Genomic DNA, 20,704 nt, shown 5'->3' with positions numbered 1-20,704 from the left:
ACCACAGCGTGTTCATAGAATCTCAGAGTTGGAAGGGACCCCAGTGGTCATCTAGTCCAACCCCCTGCAATGCAGGAATCTCAGCTAAAGCATCCATGACAGATGGAGAACCAACCTCTGCTTAAAAACCTCCAAGGAAGGACAGCCCACAATCTCCAGAGGGAGACTGTTCCACCGTCAAACAGCTCTTGTTGTCAGTCCCCATGAAGCAATGAATCATGGGTCAAATTTTAGCCCGTCAGAGTTAAAACATTGGGTGGAACGATTTCCCCAGTTAAAACCTGCAAACCCAAGATAGTGATTTCCTTTTTCTTAATGCAGCTTTCTCCAGCTGATGCCCCTCAGCCTTTACCACTCTCCCCCCTCCAAAATAAAAAAGCCCCTCTCCTAAAAGGATCTGGTAATAATCCGCAAAGCATATGAACCGCTAGATGACTGGCAATCCTCAAATCCGTTCCGCTCTATTCTTTTCCAAAGGAATGTCTCCAATCTGACGGCACTCATTCCCCTCTTAACAGATGTTGGAGCCGCGGGCTGCTGGTCCTAAGGGGGAAAGAGGCTGGGTTGTCCTTTATTGACATCCTCTGTCAGAAGTCAATAAACTGTCATTGGGTCTTCAGTAGTCCCAAACAGGTGTTTTCTTTTCCTCCCTGTCTACTAGCAAAACCTCCTAAGATCTTGCCTATCAATGGTCCCCCGGTTACCACTTACCGCTCCCAATGACAGGTGTTCCTCTCTATTACCAGACAACAGGTGCTCCCTTTCTGACTACTGCCAAATGCAAAGAAGACTTGGTGGCAAACAAAGCCCATTTGCAAAAACCGATTGCTGTAATTAAAAGATGCAGGAAGTCCATATTGCAAAAGGTAGGAGCATCGGCGAGGAGACTTATAGGCCACAGATTGTGTTGCTGCGCATTTCTCCTTCCAAGGCAGATAACATCTGAACGCACGCCTTCCTTTAGTTTGAAAAGGATGGGTTTAGTCGGAAGGGAGCACTTAGCGATGGGGAGGGTCCCTCGCTTTCTGAAATGGAAACAGAGCTCGTTTTCCATCTGTTTGCAATGCTCCTTTCATAAGCTTTTTTTGCGGTGTGTCGGAAATTGCAACCACAGCCCAGCATTAGACTCTAACAGGGTCTTAGCAGGGGTGATGCCAGACTGAAATTGTATCTGCACAGGGCACTCGTGCCGGTTTCTTTTCTCCCTGGGAAATTACTCCCACGTAGCACTTGCCTATGCTTCACTTTCATGAGGATGCACCAACCACAGACCATTTATTGCTAACTAGCTAAAGGCCTGTCAGGTTTGTCAGCCAGGGATGCGGGAATGGGGTCTGGAAATAGAACAGCTAGCTCAAAGCAAAAGCAAAAACTACGGCATGATAATGATTACTTCCAAGCTGTGAAAGCTTTGCATGCTGATTTCTGCAGATCAGACTTCTGTTAAGAGCATAAGGGAAATGAAAGAGCCTTTGCTCTGCCCATCTAGATGAGGAACTGTATAGCTCAGTAAAGGGCAGCTTGAGGTCTGGGGTTCCCATGAGGTCCCAATCTCAGTTTCCCAGAAATAACTTTTTCTATTTCTTTTTCAATGTCTAACCTGGTTTTCCCTCAAAAAATATAATCCGAAGGGCACTGGCGGAGGAAGAGGAGTGCGGGGGGAGCGCATTGCCCCCAGTAGCGCGATCCCGGTGGGGTGCCATCGCAGCTGCCCCCCTGCCCGCGCTGAGTGCCACGCCCCCAGGACGCATGCCAGCCCTGCCCCCGCCTGCTCTCCAACATGAAGCTCCGCCACTGCTGAAGGGCTTGTAAAGGTAAAGGGACCCCTGACCATTAGGTCCAGTCACAGACGACTCTGGGGTTGCGGCACTCATCTCACTTTATTGGCTGAGGGAGCCGGTGTACAGCTTCCGGGTCATGTGGCCAGCATGACTAAGCCGCTTCTGGCGAACCAGAGCAGCGCACGGAAACGCCGTTTACTTTCCCACCAGAGCGGTACCTATTTATCTACTTGTACTTTGACGTGCTTTCAAACTGCTAAGTTGGCAGCAGCTGGGACTGAGCAACAGGAGCTCACCTCGTGGCGGGGATTCGAACCGCCGACCTTCTGATCGGCAAGCCCTAAGCTCTGTGGTTTAGACCACAGCGCCACCGCATCCACCCACCCAGTGCCGAAGCATGAAGCTCCGCCACTGCCAAAGGGCTTGTAGCAACCCTTAAAAATAAAATTAGAATAATGTATAACATTAACCCAAAGCCAGTAAATTAAATCATTATATTAGGGAGAATTGCTTTGCAATATGTGTATTAGTCAAAACTGCAAATGAGATATTTGGGTAAAAATTTAGTAAAGTGCTGATGAATTTTCATGGAAACTTTTTTTTAAAAAAAAATTGCAAACAAATGTGGAAATGTGCAGAAGTCAAGATTGGGGAAATGTGAAATTAAAAGAAAACAAAATCAACACCCTCCCCCCCACCCTACCCAATTGTGATATAAATGTCTCACCCAGAAGCACCAACAGGAACATAGGAAGCTGAGAAATGCTAAATCATACTATTGGTCCACCTAACTCAGGATTCTGTACACTCACAACCACAGCTATCAAGGAGGCAGGAGACAGTGCCAAGACTACACAGAGATGCTGGGGACTGAACCTAGGACTTGGGAGGGGGAGTTATATATATATTTTAAAAATTGTTAATTTAATTTTTAAAAAACCAAAATCAAGGATAACAAAGGTACATATAACATCTCTGTTTTCCTCTCGTTGGTATGAATTTGGTGTGAGCCACTGCTCTCATAGGTCTTGTGAGGTTTACGGAGAGAGAGAGAAGTGGGGAGGGGAGAGAGAGAAGGGGGACAATGATCTTGCCTTCTTTTGCCTTCTTGGAGCTCTCTGTAAACAGAGGGAGGGGCCTGACACAGAGGGATAGGGAGTGGAGGGAGAGCTACCAGCCAGTCCGGAAAACCGCTTCATTAAGACAGGAGCAACCTTTAGAAGTCTCCGGGTGTTCTTTGTTCTATTTGCCGATCAGATGGCCAGCAGTTCGAATCCCCGCAATGGGATGAGCTCCTGTTGCTCGGTCCCAGCTCCTGCCAACCTAGCAGTTGAAAGCATGTCAAAGTGCAAGTAGATAAATAGGTACCGCTCCGGCGGGAAGGTAAACGGCGTTTCCATGCGCTGCTCTGGTTCGCCAGAAGCAGCTTAGTCATGCTGGCCACATGCCCCAGAAGCTGTACACTGGCTCTCTCGGCCAGTAAAGCCCAGAGTCATCCACAACTGGACCAAATGGTCAGGGGTCCCTTTACCTTTAACTGCAAGTTAGCCAAGTGTTTCACTCTCTTTCCCTGACTTGCAAGCGACCTGCTCTCCTTGTCGGCTCTCTGATATGACCACATCTCCTGGTGGCAAATTCCATAGTTTAACTGGGGATTGTGTGAGGATTCTTTCATCCGTCTTGAATCTCCCATCATTCAGCTTTTTTGGATGAACTCATTCGGTTCCAGTGTCATAAGAGAGGGATTAAACTAAAACCTATCTCTGTCCACTCTCTCAACTCCGCGCATCCTTTCACAGGCCTCTCTCATTACCTGCTTGCTCACCTTTCTACTAAAACAAGAAGCCCATAAACACTGCAATCTTTGCTCGTACAGGTGTTCTTCAGGGAACGGGAGCATAGGAAGCTGTCATCACACCATGGGCCCATCTAGTGCGGTACTGTCTACACTGATGCGATGTCGGTACAAATCTATACAGAACATTGAACAATATGAAATATATGAAATATGCACTCTCTGCAAAACCAAATAAACAGAAATCTTCTAAATCTGTGAAAGTCACATAATATGACACTCTTGATGGATTCTCTTGAAAACATAGAACCAAATAAACATAAGTCTTATATGTCTCTGAAAGTCTTTGTGGGCGATGCAAGTCTCTGAGAGAAGCAATAGGTCAGATTCTTATCTGGTGAAAACAAGCCGTAAAGCTTCGTTTTATGACGTCCAACGTTGCTGAAGTGGTCTGCAAACAGACGTAGTGAACAGTGATTCCAGATATACCCACTGTTTCGTGGAATTCTTCTTCAGCACAGCAGAAGGATACAGAAATGCTTCAAAAACCCATCTATATGGTGAATGGAATTGTATGAATAATTGCTATGGAGCTGTTCTTCCTTGGAGATTTTTAAGCAGAGGTTGGATAGCCACCTGTCATGTATTCTTTAGCTGAGATTCCTGCATTGCATGAGGTTGGACTAGATGACCCTTGGGGTCCCTTCCGCCTCTACAATTCTATGACTCTATTATTCTAATCCTGACATTAAGCATGTTGGTTATATGAGGTCAGTCACCCACAAAATGCCAGAGCATCAGAGTCTCTTTCCAGCATCCAAGAATGCTGGAATGGATGCTGGAAATCTCTTTACAGCAGATTTGTGGACAGCAAAGGAATGGTGAGGGTTAATGGGTTCTTGTTATTGTTCTTATTGTAAAAAATATCACGCATGGGTACTTTGGAATCCAGTGTGTGCAACGAATATCTGTATATTGGGAAAACATAGATAAACCTGTTGAAAAAGAAGAATGTAAAGGAGAGATTTGGGGAGATGAAAACAAGGACTGTCATGATAATATGCCAGTGATTTGCTTTCATTAAGACACAACATAATGACAAAGCTATGATGCATTTCATGGATCATTGAAAGCAAAATATTATGTATTCGAATGTGAATAATGAATACGTTTGCCCACAAGTACTATTAACACTGTGATGTTGATTGATGTTTCAGTTTAAATGTAATACGTGGTGGTTTTAGGAGCTGCTATTTTTTTAAAAAATATATATATATATTTGATAGTATTGATGAATACGTGTATGTATTTAGATTGTCCTCTTGAGAGCGTTTTTTTTAGTGTATCATTGTTTTCAAAACATATAAAGAATATTATTAAAGGAGAAGGTTGTGTTTCTGAAGGAAAGCCAGAGAAAGGAAAGTTGGAAGAGGAGAATCACAGAATCATAGGCTTGTAGAGTTGGAAGGGTCCTGAGGGTCATCTAGTCCAACCGCCTGCAATGAAGGAGAGTCCACCACCTTGCGTGGGAGTCCATTCCACTGTCGAACAACTCTTACAGTTGTTTTTCCTGTTACTTAGTCGGAATCTCCTTTCTTGTAACTTGAATCCATTGGTTCAGGTCCGACCCTCCAGAGCAGGAGAAAACAAGCTTGCGCCATCTTCCATGTGACAGCCCTTGAGATATTTGAAGATGGCTATCACATCTCCTCTCAGTCTCCTCTTCCATTCCTCAACCATTCCTCATAAAGCTTGGTTTCCAGACCCTTGATCATCTTGGTCACCCTCCTCTGTTCACACTCCAGCTTATCAATATCCTTCTCAAATTGTGGTGCTCAGTCAGTTGAGAGTGGATCTGTCAGCAGTGCAGACATCATGGTGGAGCAGATGAGCCGAACTGATGTCCCGGCAGGTGAGTTGCTGCTGCTTACTGAGATGGTGAGGAATGAGTTGACAGACAGTCCATTGTGGTGCAAACACACCAGTTGAGCCAATCCAATGTTCCTGCCATTGCATTTCCACCTTGAAGCGCTAACCAACCCTTTGTTTCTCCCCTTTTCTCTCTCAGTAAGCAGCAGTGATTCACCTGTCAGGAGGTCAAGGAAGCACCTCCTTCCCAGCTTGCCACCTGCTACTCTCAGTAGGTAAGTGCTAGAATAGTAACATATGAGACCTCAAGATGGAAACCTGTTTTACTTTCATTGTTTGAAATTCCAAACAGTGAGGTTCCCTGAGGAACCCACTGGCCTGTTTTGTCTGCATTTCTTTGTGCTGCCATTCCCCCTCACCCTTAATCATGTCAATTTGTTACTGTGGTTTGTGAAGCACAAGAGCAGTCAAGTACAACATTCCTAGAGTGAACAGGTTTACACATGGGGAGGAATGTTTGTCCAGCCAGCAGGTAAACTTCCTGTTTCCTTCTGGGCTGGGACAGACTTCCTCTGCATGTGACTAGAGGTAGGTGTGGCCTCACCTGTGCAGGTAATGACAAAAGCACAGGAGAGGGCAGCCATCTCTCTCTTTTTTGACTACATGCATCGAAGAAGCACATCTGCTTAGCCAAGGATGCTCTCTTGGCTCCAGCCAAGAGAGGACAAAGGGACTGTCTTCTTATGATATAGTTTCCAGGTATATGTTACTTTTCTAAGCCAAGTCTGCCTTCTGGGATCCTATTGTGAACGGAATGATATGCGAGTAAACTTTTTTTTATACTTTTATAGAAGACTGTGTCGTGTCTTATCTTTTATGAGGGAATAAGAGGAAAATACCAGAACAGTTATTATAGAGGCTTTAGCGAGCCTGAGCAAACGTATCCGCTTCAAGTTTAAAAAGGGGGATGTTACTCTGCTAAAACTGTGAACTTGTTAACACAAGTTGGAAAGGCTATAATCAGACAATATATCCCCTCCTGCATCCCTGAACATTCCCACAGTTACATCATTCAAAGGCCAATTCTTTTTCTTTTTTCTTTTTGTAAACCCAGTTTCACTTACAATACACACTGCATTGTGGGTTTTGTAGTCTTAAGGGCTGCATAAACAGTCCTTCTTGCATATGCATCTCTTGCTCAGGGGAACAAAAATGGTTTGTTGTGAAGGGTTAAAAAAAAAATCACACCAACGCAGATGGTTTGGCACAAAAGAGGTTAAAATAGCATGAGAAAGCGCAGATGGCTTGGTGCAAAAATGTCAAAAAAAATATTGCGAGAATGCAGATATTGCAAGAACACATGATGGTTGTTCTTGTAAGCACAACTCGTAAGTGGATTTGTCAAAGGCATGGTGGATTTCTATGAACAGCTGCCAACTTTTTTGGATCTGGGGTTCAGAAATGGCAGAACTGCTACATTCAACCCAAATTCCACTGTTTTCGAATTTCAGGAACAACTCTAGACTAAAATGTTCCAGGAAGAACTTTTGTGGAGTGAAGGTCTGGAGAAAAAGCCTTGCAGATTGGAGACAAACACACAGCTGCTCCTATATATGGAAAGCATCATATAGAACTGTAGTGCCCCCCCCCCCAACGGACCATTTGAAAATTGCTGAAGGTTTTGGTGGACCACTTAATGATTTTTCTGCCTGTTTTAGCACTTGCAATGCGCTATGTAATATGCTGGGTGATTTTTATTTACCGTATATGCTTAATGCTTCTTCTTTTTCTTGTATATTGTCTTTTCCATTGTATTATATTGTATTTTCTTGTGGGTATGGGAGCAACCCAGGCAAGAATGCCAGTGGAGCATCCTCACTTGGGTTGCCCCCATACCCAGGAGAGAAGACCTTTGGCTGTAAAAGCCAAAGTGCATAGGATTTCTCGCAGTCCTAATGACTTCATGGCCTGGGTGTTATTTGAATGACCTACTCATTCATAATCTGGAAGTAAACATACTAGCCATTGCAGTTCTGCAGGTATTCTCACACCTACTTAAATCAGTGTAAGGGTGCCAACTTGAATAAAATAGGGGGGTCTGGTAAGCCCCTCCCCACATAATACATCACATTACAGGCACACTATTTGAATGGCAATGTCCATCAACAAGGGAGGGGGCAGCCTCTTCAACAATTTTTTTTTATGGGCGACCAAAGACCTCTGGGCCCCTATGAGTTGAATGCTATGAATCAGTGTGTGGCTTTTGCGCTTCAAAATACCATTAAAAACAAACACCAAGACTTCCAGTTGACTTGAGGCCTAGGGTGTCGACCCCTCACTCTACCTCCTGCTTCTAGGGTGAGAAGCTAGTCCAAGAATATCAGCAAGGTATGTATATATTAGGGGACGCGGGTGGCACTGTGCATTAAACCACAGAGCCTAGGACTTGCTGTTCAGAAGGTTGGCGGTTCGAATCGCCGCGACAGGGTGAGCTCCCGTTGCTCAGTCACTGCTCCTGCCAACCTAGCAGTTCGAAAGCACGTCAAAGTGCAAGTAGATAAATAGTGGGGAGGTAAATGGCGTTTCCATGCGCTGATCTGGTTTGCCAGAAGCGGCTTAGTCATGCTGGCCACATGACCCGGAAGCTGTACACCAGTTCCCTCGGCCAATAAACCGAGATGAGCGCTGCAACCCCAGAGTTGGCTACGACTGGACCTAATGGTCAGGGGTACCTTTGCCATATACGATCAGTCAGACACCCTGTGTTTTCGCATTCTGGAGCACATGCGCAGCCGCGCTGGGATTATGATTATTTTGTTAAGGTAGCGCGCAACTTAATGAATCATATACATCAGGGAAAGGAGAAAGTGGAGAGCACGTGGGGCGGGATGGTTCCCGGCTTCTTGCAGGCGAGGAGACAGCCAAGGTCTCATGCACAGGCGTTGTCCTAACCGAAGGGAGCGAGACTCCTGGTGGCGTCGGCGGTGTCTGGATAGGAGCGCGCGCGCCTTGAGCATCGCACACGTCGGCTGAATAATTCATTGGCCAGCCAGGTAGATGCGAGCGGGGCGAGGCGCGGCACGTAGCAACCCCGAGCCAGTCTTGTTCTGGAGGACTCTCTCATTTGCAAAAAGACAACGTCGGGCGCTCGAATCTTGAGCGACGCCAGGACGGCCCATTGACTTCACTAGGGCCACCCGCGCCTGCCAACACACCCCACAAGGCGGCTAAGGAAACGGAAGTTTGCCCTGTTGGTTCTTAACAGCGTGAACATACATACACACCTGGGCGGTTGTGGTTGTTTTGTTGTTTTTGTTTTTTATCGCTGGTGATTTTAAGCAGGGGCAATGACTTCCAAGCGAAGGGGTTCCGCTAAATCTTGTATTTTAAGATAATTTGCTCCCGAGGCCTCCCGATCCACAACTGCGTTGGAGGCAACACGAAGGCCAAACAGGTGATTTGTGTCCCCTGAGGGTTCGATCCCGGATCCCGTTTTTCAACGTCATTCCTTGCGGATAGAAAGAGCGTTCATCTGGGCATGTACAGAGCAGCATCTCTCCTGTGATTAACCACAGCCAAACTTGAAATACTTTTTGGATGTAAAGACAGGAGGTTGGTTGTCAGTTCAGAGAAGTCACGATTCTCAAAGTTTGAGCCTTATCATTTTTTATTTTTACAGCAATTCTAGTTTTAAACAACAGTGCTTATGATAAATAAGATTGTGAATTTGGGTTTAGTTTCTTTTCCGTGAAGATGCCACTTTAAACACAGCCGGTGGAGCGTCTCACCGATTTCAGTGGGAGCTGCTTCGGAGTAAAGTCCACATAGACCCGGCGTTTTCCCAGTAGTGATGTATGGAAGTGAGAGCTGGACCATAAAGAAGGCTGATCGCCGAAGAATTGATGCTTTTGAATTATGGTGCTGGAGGAGACTCTTGAGAGTCCCATGGACTGCAAGAAGATCAAACCTATCCATTCTTAAGGAAATCAGCCCTGAGTGCTCACCGGAAGGACAGATCCTGAAGCTGAGGCTCCAATACTTTGGCCACTTCATGAGAAGAGAAGACTCCCTGGGAAAGACCCTGATGTTGGGAAAGATTGAGGGCACAAGGAGAAGAGGAGGACAGAGGACGAGATGGTTGGACAGTGTTCTCGAAGGTACCAGCATGAGTTTGACCAAACTGCGAGAGGCAGTGGAAGACAGGAGTGCCTGGCGTGCTCTGGTCCATGGGGTCAGGAAGAGTCGGACACGACTAAACGACTAAACAACAAAAAGACACGGGCTGCTTACAGATTGGGCGGACAGTGAAACGCTGGAAGGCCCGCCTAGTCAAGCATCCTGTTCTCCTGTTCTCACGGTGGGCAAGCAGATGGCCACGGGAGGCCCGCAAGCAGGATCTGAGCGCAACAGCACTCTCGCCTCCTGCGCCTCGCAGCAAGTGGTGTTCGGAGGCGAACTGCCTCTGTCGGTGGAGGCAGAACATAGCCACCGTGGCTAGGAACCAATGATAGCTTCGCCGATGCAATCCAAACATCAGGGCTTCAATGGTACCTGCGTTGGCCTGCCAGAAACATCCCTATTCCGAGACTCTTCTCCAGACCTGAAATAGCTTTCCACCTGGATTTTCCTTTCCCTCCAACGAGGAGCAGCGAGTGTCCCCTGCCCTATTCCGCAATCTGCAACCGGATCCACTACCTAGTTAAACCAGAGTCATGCCTTAGCCCTCAACACGCACACACAATACTCCTGCCCGTCAAATGTTGCTGGACTACAACAGCTCCCATCGTCCCTGACCACTGGCTATGCTGGCCAGGGCTGATGGGAGTTGAAGTCCAACAATAACTTGGAGAGCCACACAGGTTCCCCATCTCCTGCACAAGGGCGCAAGTAATCTCCGGTTCCACACACTGAGGCTTACTTCTGAGTAAACATGTTTAGGGTGGCGCTTCCGCGCGCGCACACACACTTTCCGCCTTCCTTTCTTATTTTATTCTTCATCCGGATCTGGCAAGCCGGAGTGAGCTATGCAAGACCACTGGACCACTATTCTTTTTCTAGAAGACAGTTGCCCCAAGAATACAACACCCTTGTTACGTTTTTGTTTATATTTAAAAAATCAACGTCAACTCTATTCCAAAGGTAGATTGCCTCTAAAAGTGGACGTTTAGCTATCTCACTTACAGATCGCTCCTCCTCAAGGTGTCTCCTAACCACCTGATCAAGCCATCTCTAATCTAATGGCCATCGCCAGTACTGGTGGCAGGGAATTCCAGGGACCCCCCTCGGCGTAAATCATTCCGACCTAAGATGTTTGTGAATTGAGCTGGCTTGATCCTTTCCCCCAACATCACATGAGTATCGGATCCATTCTGTCCCACTCCCGTTCAAGTTGCCTCCAGAGAATGTGGACTGGCTGGGGGTGGCTATGTTTCCCCCCTCCTCCGGGGAGCCCCTTTCGCTTTTCTCCGTTTATGAATTATTCGCAACCCGCGAGCCTTGACGGGGGCGGCGCGCGGGGGGGGGGGGACCCGGAATCAGCCTGCTGGTGCGTAAAAGCGCTGCTGGCGCCGAGGGCCGCGCGTCCCTGGTGCGCTCTGCGCCTCTCCAGCGTGGCCAGGGGTGACCCTCGCCTCTCCGCCGCCGTCTTCTTCCTCCTACGTTCCTTCTCCCGCCGGGGGTCTTGCGAGGCGTACTTCTCTCGCCTCCCCCCCACCCCCCGCCCAGCCTCGGAAGGGCTGGAGAAGCGAGCCTCGTTTAGACTCCAGGCATGTAGGGGAGAGCTGTGAGATCACCCGGGTTATAAATATCTCCGTGCCAGCAGCTCCGCGCTCTCGGATCGCGCTCTCCCTCCAGCGGGCCGACGATGCCTTCCCTGCGCGCCGGAGCGCACGCCCGTTTGCCCCAGAGGTGCCGCGGCATTCGCAGCCGCCTCCGCAAAATGCCCTGCGCGTCCCTCCCGCTGGAAGAATGAGCTTGTCTTTCTTCCTCTGCCTTCTCTTTCTCAGCCACCTGATCCTCCTAGCTTTGGCACAGAAGGAGACGCTGCCCCCCAGAGCGCAACTTGGAGACGCGGCTTTGCGTGCCAAAAACAGCAGCAGAAGCAGGCTTGGAAGTAGGAATACCACTTCTTTTTCTTCCTCCTCCTCCTCCTTTTCAGCCCCTTCCCCTTATTTCGCCCCCTCTTCGGGAGTTCAAGGCAGCGGTTCCGAAAGGAGCAGTTTCCAGTGGAGCCCATCCGGGCGCAGAACCGGCAGCCTCTATTGCAGAGTGGGCATCGGTTTCCATCTTCAAATCCACCCCGATGGGCATGTCAACGGCTCCCACCAAGGCAGCATCTTAAGTAAGTGCTTTTCGCTACTCTCTCCGCCACCCCTTCCCTGGGGAACTGGGGCCACTCGGGGACATAAAATTCAATGTTGCAGTTCAGGGTGTTCATTTTTTAAAATTTATTTTTAAAAGATCATTTTTACTGGTTGCTTTTATAGGAATCTGTGGGTAGGTGCTTATTCCTAAACGTTCTTTTTAAAAAACAAAATCGCACGCATTTTTAGTCTTGCTCGGTGTAAGTGCGGCTACCTACCTGCCCAGAGCCCTTGGGACCCTAGGACCAAGAACTTTACGCATTTGATGTAAATTCGGTTAAAATGAAAAGCTTGGCTTCTGGGCACACGCTGAAGTCCCTGTGTTCAGGGGGACGCAGCTCAAAGAGATGGAAATTTCGCCAGTGACTTCGACAGCAAGTAGATTGCTCCCATAGCAAGAGGAGATCTCATAATCTGTCTTCAATTTGGCCTCTGGAGGGAATGCAGAGAAGCAAGGTGGACTTCCCCACCCCCCCACCCAAAACCCCCCAACTCCCTGGCTTGTTCTTATATTGTTTGTCCTTCTTCATAGAAGTTTACACCCTGATTGGGGAGAGGTGGGAACAGAGGTCATTCTATGCGGGTGTCTGCATGTTGGATACACAGCATTTTGTAAATGGAAAAGTGCCATTAATAACTTTACTACTACCAATGATGGTGATAATGATAACAACAATAGTGATGGCTTTAAGCAGGGCACAGACTACTGCAGGCTTTTCTTTGCACAAATCAACGTTTTGGTGTCTTCGCTTCTGAGTGCCTTGCCTCGGCTCACTTCTATTTGAATTGTGGATTCAGACTGCAGTCTGATAACCCTTTACCTGGGAGTAAGCTCCTTGGAACACGTTGGGCCTTGCCTCTGAACGGACATGGGTGAGATTGCATCACACTTCCTCTGCACACTTTCCCGGAATTAAGTTCCGCTGGGATGTACGTACTTAAAAAGTGAAACACGCCAGTATCAGCGATAGAACAATCGCATGATAATGTGAGCAGCTGAATAACTCAGCATGTCATGTTTACCTGTTGGTGAACATTCTATATTTGGACAATACGAACCATCAGAAGCGGATTGAAAATTCCAAATGCAAATGGGAACAGTGATGGGAATAGTGGAAAAGGCTGTGGCTGGGGAGCATACACAGTTTGAATAGCCAATGTCCAGTTTATATAGCCAGCAGCCAAACGTTAAATGTTTTTCCAGGGCTGTGGCAAGAGGGAAGATCATGTATTTGAATGTTCCCACCATCCAAAAATCCTTGTACGTTGCATGTCAGGAAGGAAGGTTTAGATTAGCTAAACTGTATTTCTACATGGAACCCCCACTTTTAAAAGCATCCCCCACTTTCTCAGTTATGAAGTTATGAAATATGCAGTTCTCTGTCAGCAGTCTGATACAGTACAAACTTTACTGCTCAAGTTTCTGTTGCAATTGATTAAAAAAAAAAAAGGTGTGGGGGGAGAAAGCAAACAACTGAGAGTGCTTCTTGGGACTTAGCAGAACTGAAACTGTAATTGCAATGAGTGGTTAGATTTCTCCAGCAAATTCTAAATGACAATAGGAGACCATTTTGGCACGTTAAGTGGTATTTTTAAACAAAATAATTATGATAAATTTTATTTGGATTTCCCCCTTCAGCATTACTGAAGATGCAAAATCCTTGAATTTAGTAAAATGAAAAGATTACTGTCTTAAAGTTTATCGAGAGTTTTAAGTTTTCCTCCTGCAGTGCAAAGGGATTAGTGACTATCACTGAAAGTTTAATTTTTAAAAGGGAAAAACAGTAATGTTTTAAGTTATCTCCCAAGTCCTACTGAAATTCTGGAATGCTGTTCTGAAGTATCAGATTTCCATGAAACTTTGTTTTGGCTCTATTGCCTAGTGCAGGTGTCCTAGGCCTAATTCTCTTTGGGGTGGCAATTGTATGTCACTCCAAACTGCAAGTTGGAGAAGACTGGACAGCTTCTCCCTGCCCCCTCCCCCCCAAAAAAAACTCATTGCATGTAGAGATCTAGCATGTCAGGGTGATTGCTAGAGTAGGACCCTTCTCCCTAACCTGCTACTTTTCTGTATACAGAGGCGGAGTTATAGCAAAGAGCCACTCCCTGCAGTCCGGAATTGTGTATCCCTAACTGAGGGACATGGGTGGCGCTGTGGGTTAAACCACAGAGCCTAGGACTTGCCGATCAGAAGGTTGGCGGTTCGAATCCCCACGACGGGGTGAGCTCCCATTGCTTGGTACCTGCTCCTGCCAACCTAGCAGTTCAAAAGCACATCAAAGTGCAAGTAGATAAATAGGTACCACTCCAGCGGGAAGGTAAATGGCATTTCTGTGTGCTGCTCTGGTTCGCCAGAAGCGGCTGAGTCATGCTGGCCACATGACCCGGAAGCTGTACGCCGGCTCCCTCGGCCAATAAAGCAAGATGAGCGCCACAACCCCAGAGTCGGCCATGACTGGACCTAATGGTCAGGGGTCCCTTTACCTTTAACTGAAGGTGGGAGGACACGACATGCAACAGGTCAAATGAAGCCCTCCATCCTCTCTTTCTGACCTCTCAGACTCTCTTGAGGCCACACACCCCACCAGCCATGTTCTGTGTCCCCCATCAAGTGCTTTTCTCTGGTGGCTAAAATGTATCCTTGAACTATCACAGCCCCTCTAGCCTGGATGCAGAGATGCTGGGATGGTGATACAGAAAGTCCTGTTGGTTTTTGCATGGCTGGGATGTAGCCTTCCTTTCTCTTTTGTTGCTCCACCCACTTTTGGCTCCGCCCCCACCCATCACTTGCACAAATCAGTGGGCCACAAATCAGCCCGGTCCTTTTGCTTACAGAGCTGTAAGCGATAAAACAGGGGTCAGCAAACTTTTTCTGCAGGGGGCCGGTCCACTGTGCCTCAGACCTTGTGGGGGGGCCAGACTATATTTTGAAAAAAATATATGAATGAATTCCTATGCCCCACAAATAACCCAGAGGTGTGTTCTAAATAAAAGGACACATTCTACTCATGTAAAAACATGATCCAGCCCCCGGGCCTTAGTTTGCCTAGCCATGCAATAAAAGGTTAACTTCATAAACATGCTCTCCCCACTGACTTCCAGGAGAATAATTCTGATTTAAGTAAGATTAAATTAGATTAGAGGATCTACCTGTTTACATTTGGCTTCTTGTCCTCTGTTCTCACACCTCTCTTCCAGAATACCTTTGTGGCTCATTCATTCTCTTTTCTTTATTCCTTGTTAATCATTGGAACAAAGACGATGTACTTGCGACATCATTTCCTTTGCATTCAGAAGGTCCCAGGTGCAATCAGTGGCGTAGCGTGGGGGTGCAGGGGGGGCCGGCCGCACCGGGCGCAACATCTGGTGGGGGCGCGCTCGCACTCGCAGCTCTCTGCCCCTACCTGGCTCACTCACTCTCTCTCACTGCAAACAATACATGTGCTTAGGAGTAAGGGTTTCTTTAACTAATCTAGTGGAAAAGACTCGAGTGCTAAAATCCACGGGTTAGGGGGCGCAAATCCACAGGTTAGGGGGCGCAAATTACTTGCCTTGCCCCGGGTGCTGACAACCCATGCTACGCCACTGGGTGCAATCCCTTTACATCCCAAATAACCAAAATCCTACCACTTATTAATTTCTAGGATTTATTGTACTCAGGTTCTCCTTTTGAGCTTCCCATAAGCATCTGCTTGGCTACTGTGAGAAGAAGATGGTGGACTAGACGAGTTTTCGGTCTGATCCTGCAAGGCTTTCCTTATGTTATTAAGAAATAATAATGAATGTTCAGGAAAGGAGCCTGGCAGCCGACTGATGGTGTTGACTCCTAAAGAATCAAAGTTGTGCATTGGTTAGCGTTGGGCTAGGATGGAGGAAATCTGGCTTGAAGAATCCTTGCGTCAGCCATGAAGCTCGCTGCATGACCTTGGGCCAGTAACTATCTTTTACCCTAACCTACCTCAGAGGGATGCGGGTGGCGCTGTGGGTTAAACCACAGAGCCTAGGACTTGCCAAACAGAAGGTCGGCGGTTCAAATCCCCGTGACGGGGTGAGCTCCCGTTGCTCGGTCCCTGCTCCTGCCAACCTAGCAGTTCGAAAGCACGTCAAAGTGCAAGTAGATAAATAGGTCTGGTGGGAAGGTAAACGGCATTTCTGTGCACTGCTCTGGTTCGTCAGAAGCGGCTTTGTCATGCTGGCCACATGACCCAGAAGCTGTAGGCCGGCTCCCTCGGCCAATAAAGCGAGATGAGCGCTGCAACTCCAGAGTCAGCCACAACTGGACCTAATGGTCAGGGGTCCCTTTACCTTAACCTCAGAGGGCTGTTGTGAAAATAATGTGTGTGTGCAGAGGTGGGGGGAAAGCTGCATATATATTGAGCTTCATGGAGTAAATATAAAATGACTGAATGAATGAATGCAGCTCTGCACATTAGTGTTAGGGAAAGGTCATTGGTCACATTAACTGCCATGTATTGCTTAAGTGCTTTAGCATTGTGGTTTCTGAGCTATAGTTTGTTTGGCCTTAGCCCAGAAGTTCTGGGATAGGAGTAAGTCAGGCATTGCTTCCCTATAGGGCTAGAGTTACAGGGAAGCCTGGGGGGGGGCTGCTTCCTTCAGGGCCTTTTCAGTACTGGCCCCGACTTGGTGGAACGCTCTGTCACAAGAGACTAGGGCCCTGTGGGACTTGACATCTTTCTGCAGGGTCTGTAAGACAGAGCTGTTCTGCCTGGCCTTTGGTTGGACTCAGTCTGACCCTTATGTTTCCCTCCCCTTATGGTTTTGATCTATGGGCTACTATTAAAATGAGGCTGCATTTAAAATTGTATTTTAACCCGTATTTTAAATTGCCCCCCCCATTATGTTTTTATTGTAATTTTACTGGTGTTAGCCGCCCTGAGCCCAGCTCGGGCCAGGGAGGGCGGGGTATAAATAAATTATTATTATTATTATTATTATTATTATTATTATTATTATTATTATTATTCCAGCTACCCCACCTCTCAAGAATTTCCCTCTTTCTGTTTAAAAAGTAAGTTCCTAGACTTTACATGTAAAAAGTAAGGAAGGACAACACACAGGCAGCAGTTCTAAGAAGCAAGAGAGCCTGTGGTGCAATGGGTCAGTGCATCTGGCTGTTTACCAGAAGGCTGTTGGTTTGAGCATGTGGGCCTGCCTTGCAGGGGGCTGGACTAGATGACCTCTGGTGTCCCTCCCAACTCTATGATTCTATAAGCAATGCAACTAAATAACTTTATGCTTGCTGTGCTTCCTGTATTTATGTTCTGACCATTCTGCAATAATTCCGCAGCCCATTAAAGCCCCTTCGTGATACAGTTCCTGGCTAAGGGGCTTGCTGCTTAATTCCTTCACTACCAGGTCCCTGGGCCCAGTGCGCTGTAAGTGGATTGGGTCCCTTGGTCCACTGCAAAAAAAGGCGCGGATCTGCATAAGATTTGCACCTGCTTTGTGTTATGTGCAGGATTGTGTCCTATTTTGCAGACCTAGGAGTAAAGTCCCTTTAAACACAAACACACCTGAATAGACATGTACACCATTGGACTGTAAGTTAGCTATACAGTGAATTCTTAATGAGTACCTGTACTTTATATCCTGCACAGTAGGAAACATGCCTAAGCCTCTTTGCAAAGTTTTCACATTTTGCATTTAACCTGTTTTTTTTGTTGTTGTTTGGGGTTAACTACCACTTGTGCTTCTTGTGTTTGCCGAAAATGACATCTAGGGAGTACCTGATCTCAGGAGATCCCACCACAGGAAAGATAGTTCTTTGCTGCTAGGGGAGAAGGAACGGGAAACTCTGGAGTTTCCAAGTATTTGAAAATGAGACAGAAACAGGCAAAGTGTACCAAAGGGTGAAACAGAAACTCATTAGGGCCCCACGGATTCCTATGGCCCGGTATCTAAGCCACTCGCTCATCAATCACAGCTCTGACTTCCCTCATTGGTTAAAAACACTGATAGGTGGTAGCAGTCAGACTGACTCATCTCACAGAAATTGCATAGGAGGTACCTGCATATTTCGCTTCCTTTTCTTCCAGGAGAGCTAGAAACTTACTTTTTAAAAAACGAGGCCCATTCTGGCTATGAGCCTAGTACATCAGTACCACTGTACCCTGTGTGTAGCATCGGTGCCGGCCCTACCATTAGTGAGTGTCATGAAAGGTCAGCATATTGTTATGTTATTCCATTTATGATTGCTGTTGCATTCTGAGCGCATAGGAGAGGTGCGTGTTGGATTTTCTGCCTTGGGTTCCAAAATAACATAGCTGGCTTTGGGTACAATGCAGTATGAGTTAGCAAGGGGTGGGTTGGTGGCATTCTCCTGGCTCAGGTGGCAAAATGTATGGGGTCATCCCTATCCATTGCGAAGGTGTGTTTAGCAGGAATTTGTAGAACAGGGTTCTACAACCCTGTTCCCATCATCCCTGACCACTGGTCCTGTTAGCTAGAGATGATGGGAGTTGCAGTCCACAAACAGCTGGTGTAAAGGATCAATCTTAGGGCAGAGATTTGGACTATATGAGTTTCAGGAACATTCTCATTCCGAGGATGCAATGAAATTACTTCCAGAATAATGGGCTTTGGGGTAACTTGCTAGACAGTTTTTATCTCTGTTACAGAAGCATCCTTCTAAGTTGCACTGGTATCACTGCTGTTTAACCAAACCTTTTATTTACACAGCAAGAACCAGAACATTTGAGTCGCTGCTGAGCAGTTCCTGCTGGAAAAAAAGCGCTTATTGTGTCAGCAGTTTACTGCGATTCATCCCACTTTCCCCAGCCTCTTTATTTCACTGCATTGTTCGCCTCTCCTCGAGTGCTTAGTTTGAATTATCCATCTGCCTCCAGCTGTTCCTTGTCAAATCTCTCTCTTTTTATTTTTCATCTGCTCATTTTCTTTCAGTATCCATAAATATTTACACAGTGACAATGAACTATAAAGATAGTAAGGACCAGGCAAAAGCAATCGTTCACAAATGGCAGCATCTATTGGATTCCCTCCCCCACAAAAAAACCACCAAAAACCAAAGAAACATGAAAAAAATTAAGAAAGGAAAAAGGGGAAAGAAGAACATGACCTCTTCTGTATTTATTTATGCCTTTGGCTATGCATGATTCCTGCATTCCAGGTGCCCAGTTTAATGGTCTCATGGACAGCCAGTGCCATTCCAGAAATAGTTATCTGGTACTAGAATCACATGATGACAGTTCCAGTACTGTGTCACTTGCAAATTTCCATGACCAAATCATAGGGGCCACTTCTGGATTGTCGTTATTTTGCAGGTGGGATTCAATTTCATACAAGTAAATTCAGGTTGTGCAATTGAAGCAGATCTGGTAGTCTTGCACAAACTTTTCCAACCATTACCACTTCTTGTGCTCAGGAAAGTGACAAGGAAAATCACTGGAAATTGTGGGGGAAACCATTGTTTGACATGACATGTCCTATTTGTGTACATTTATGGGTCCGGGGGGGGGGGTTGGTCTGTGTGAGAGAGTGGGTGAACAGGGTAAAGGTAAAGGTACCCCCTGACCATTAGGTCCAGTCGTGACCGACTCTGGAGTTGCAGCGCTCATCTCGCTTTATTGGCCGAGGGAGCCAGCGTACAACTTCCCGGTCTTTTGGCCAGCAGGAAATGCCGTTTACCTTCCCGCCAGAGCGGTACCTATTTATCTACTTGCACTTTTAGGTGCTTTCGAACTGCTAGGTTGGCAGGAGCAGGGACCGGGCAACGGGAGCTCACCCCGTCGTGGGGATTCAAACTGCTGACCTTCTGATCAGCAAGTCCTAGGCTCTGTGGTTTAACCCACAGTGACACCTGCGTCCCTGTGAATAGGGTAGCCATCGCCAATTATGGCAATACGTACTACTGTTATGAGACACACACACACCCCAGAACCTGGGAAAGGGTTTAAACAACCCCAACTTTAGCTCCAGATTTCCAGCCTCAGCATCCAGGGCTAAGGGCTCCATCTATCCTTTCGCTTGACCTGTGTTTTGGAATAGGATCTTATCAAAGATGCATGGAAAATGCAAAGAGAGATTCGATTAGGAGGGCAATATCGGATTTTTGCAAGGCAGAGCCACGTAAGAAAAAAAAGCTCTTGGACCTGGGGTAATTAATCGGAAAATAATATGAGCAAAATAAAGGTCAAGCAGGACTATGGATCAGCCCCAGAGAAAAACTATTTGGACCCACCAGCACTGTACAGAGTGGTTTAATAATCCATGCCTCTTCTCAGGGAACTCTGAATGTTGCAGCTCTGGGAGGGGAATAGAGGGTCTCAGTACCCTTAACAAACTACAGCTCCCAGAATTCTTTGGGGGAAGCTGTTTAAAGTGGCACGATGCTGCTTTAAATATGTATGGTACAGATGGGGCATTTTCCAGCATATGTCTTCTCTTTAGAGAAGGAGAGGTGTGGAGCAGAGCAGCCCATAGTTGCTTTTGCTTTAGAACGTTCTGCATCGAGTAATAATATGCTTTTAACAATTTCAACCATTTTTCCTTTTGCATCTCGTCTTTCATGTTATGACCCCCTAATAGCTAGCGCTTAGATTGTTCTTTCCAGGCTTTCGTAGCCCTACAGGGGAGATTCAGAATGTTCACTGCCGTGTAAAAATAGTACCCGCTGCACTCCCTCGCTCTCTCCTTTCAGAAAGAACTGATCCTTATGCGGATTCAGAGCCAGCGTTGTTCACCTTCAGCACAAAGTAAATCTGCTCCTTCTATCGTGCGTTTGCTTTTGATAACCCCCTGAGCCAGAGCAACAGAAGACAAGAGGAAAACATGCTCTCTTCAAAAGCAAACCACCAAAGGATTTGAGAGGCAGGATGAATCGAGGACAGCAGCAGGAAAATGGAAAGGCAGAGAAGGGC

General features: G+C 46.8%; 1 protein-coding gene across 3 annotated transcripts in view; it reads left to right on the top strand.

Moving 5' to 3' along the window:
• The first annotated feature begins 11,155 nt into the window (after window positions 1–11,155).
• The window catches only part of FGF5 (fibroblast growth factor 5), a 323,085-nt gene continuing 313,536 nt past the window's right edge, over window positions 11,156–20,704 (top strand). Inside the window, exon 1 of one of the 3 annotated variants that reach the window (XR_014160311.1) lies at window positions 11,156–11,785. Coding sequence is in view for 2 of the 3 variants with exons in the window: in XM_081877281.1 (XP_081733407.1) it covers window positions 11,413–11,785 (373 nt within the window). In the remaining variant the exon portion in view is untranslated. The remainder of the gene's footprint in view (window positions 11,786–20,704) is intronic. The other 2 variants (XM_081877281.1, XM_081877280.1) reach the window with 2 other exon arrangements.

This window comes from Podarcis erhardii (assembly GCF_964252035.2).
Source record: "Podarcis erhardii genome assembly, chromosome: 9".
NCBI lineage: Eukaryota > Metazoa > Chordata > Lepidosauria > Squamata > Lacertidae > Podarcis > Podarcis erhardii.
Note: the sequence above shows the minus strand (reverse complement) of the source record. Positions and strands in the feature narration are given on the sequence as shown.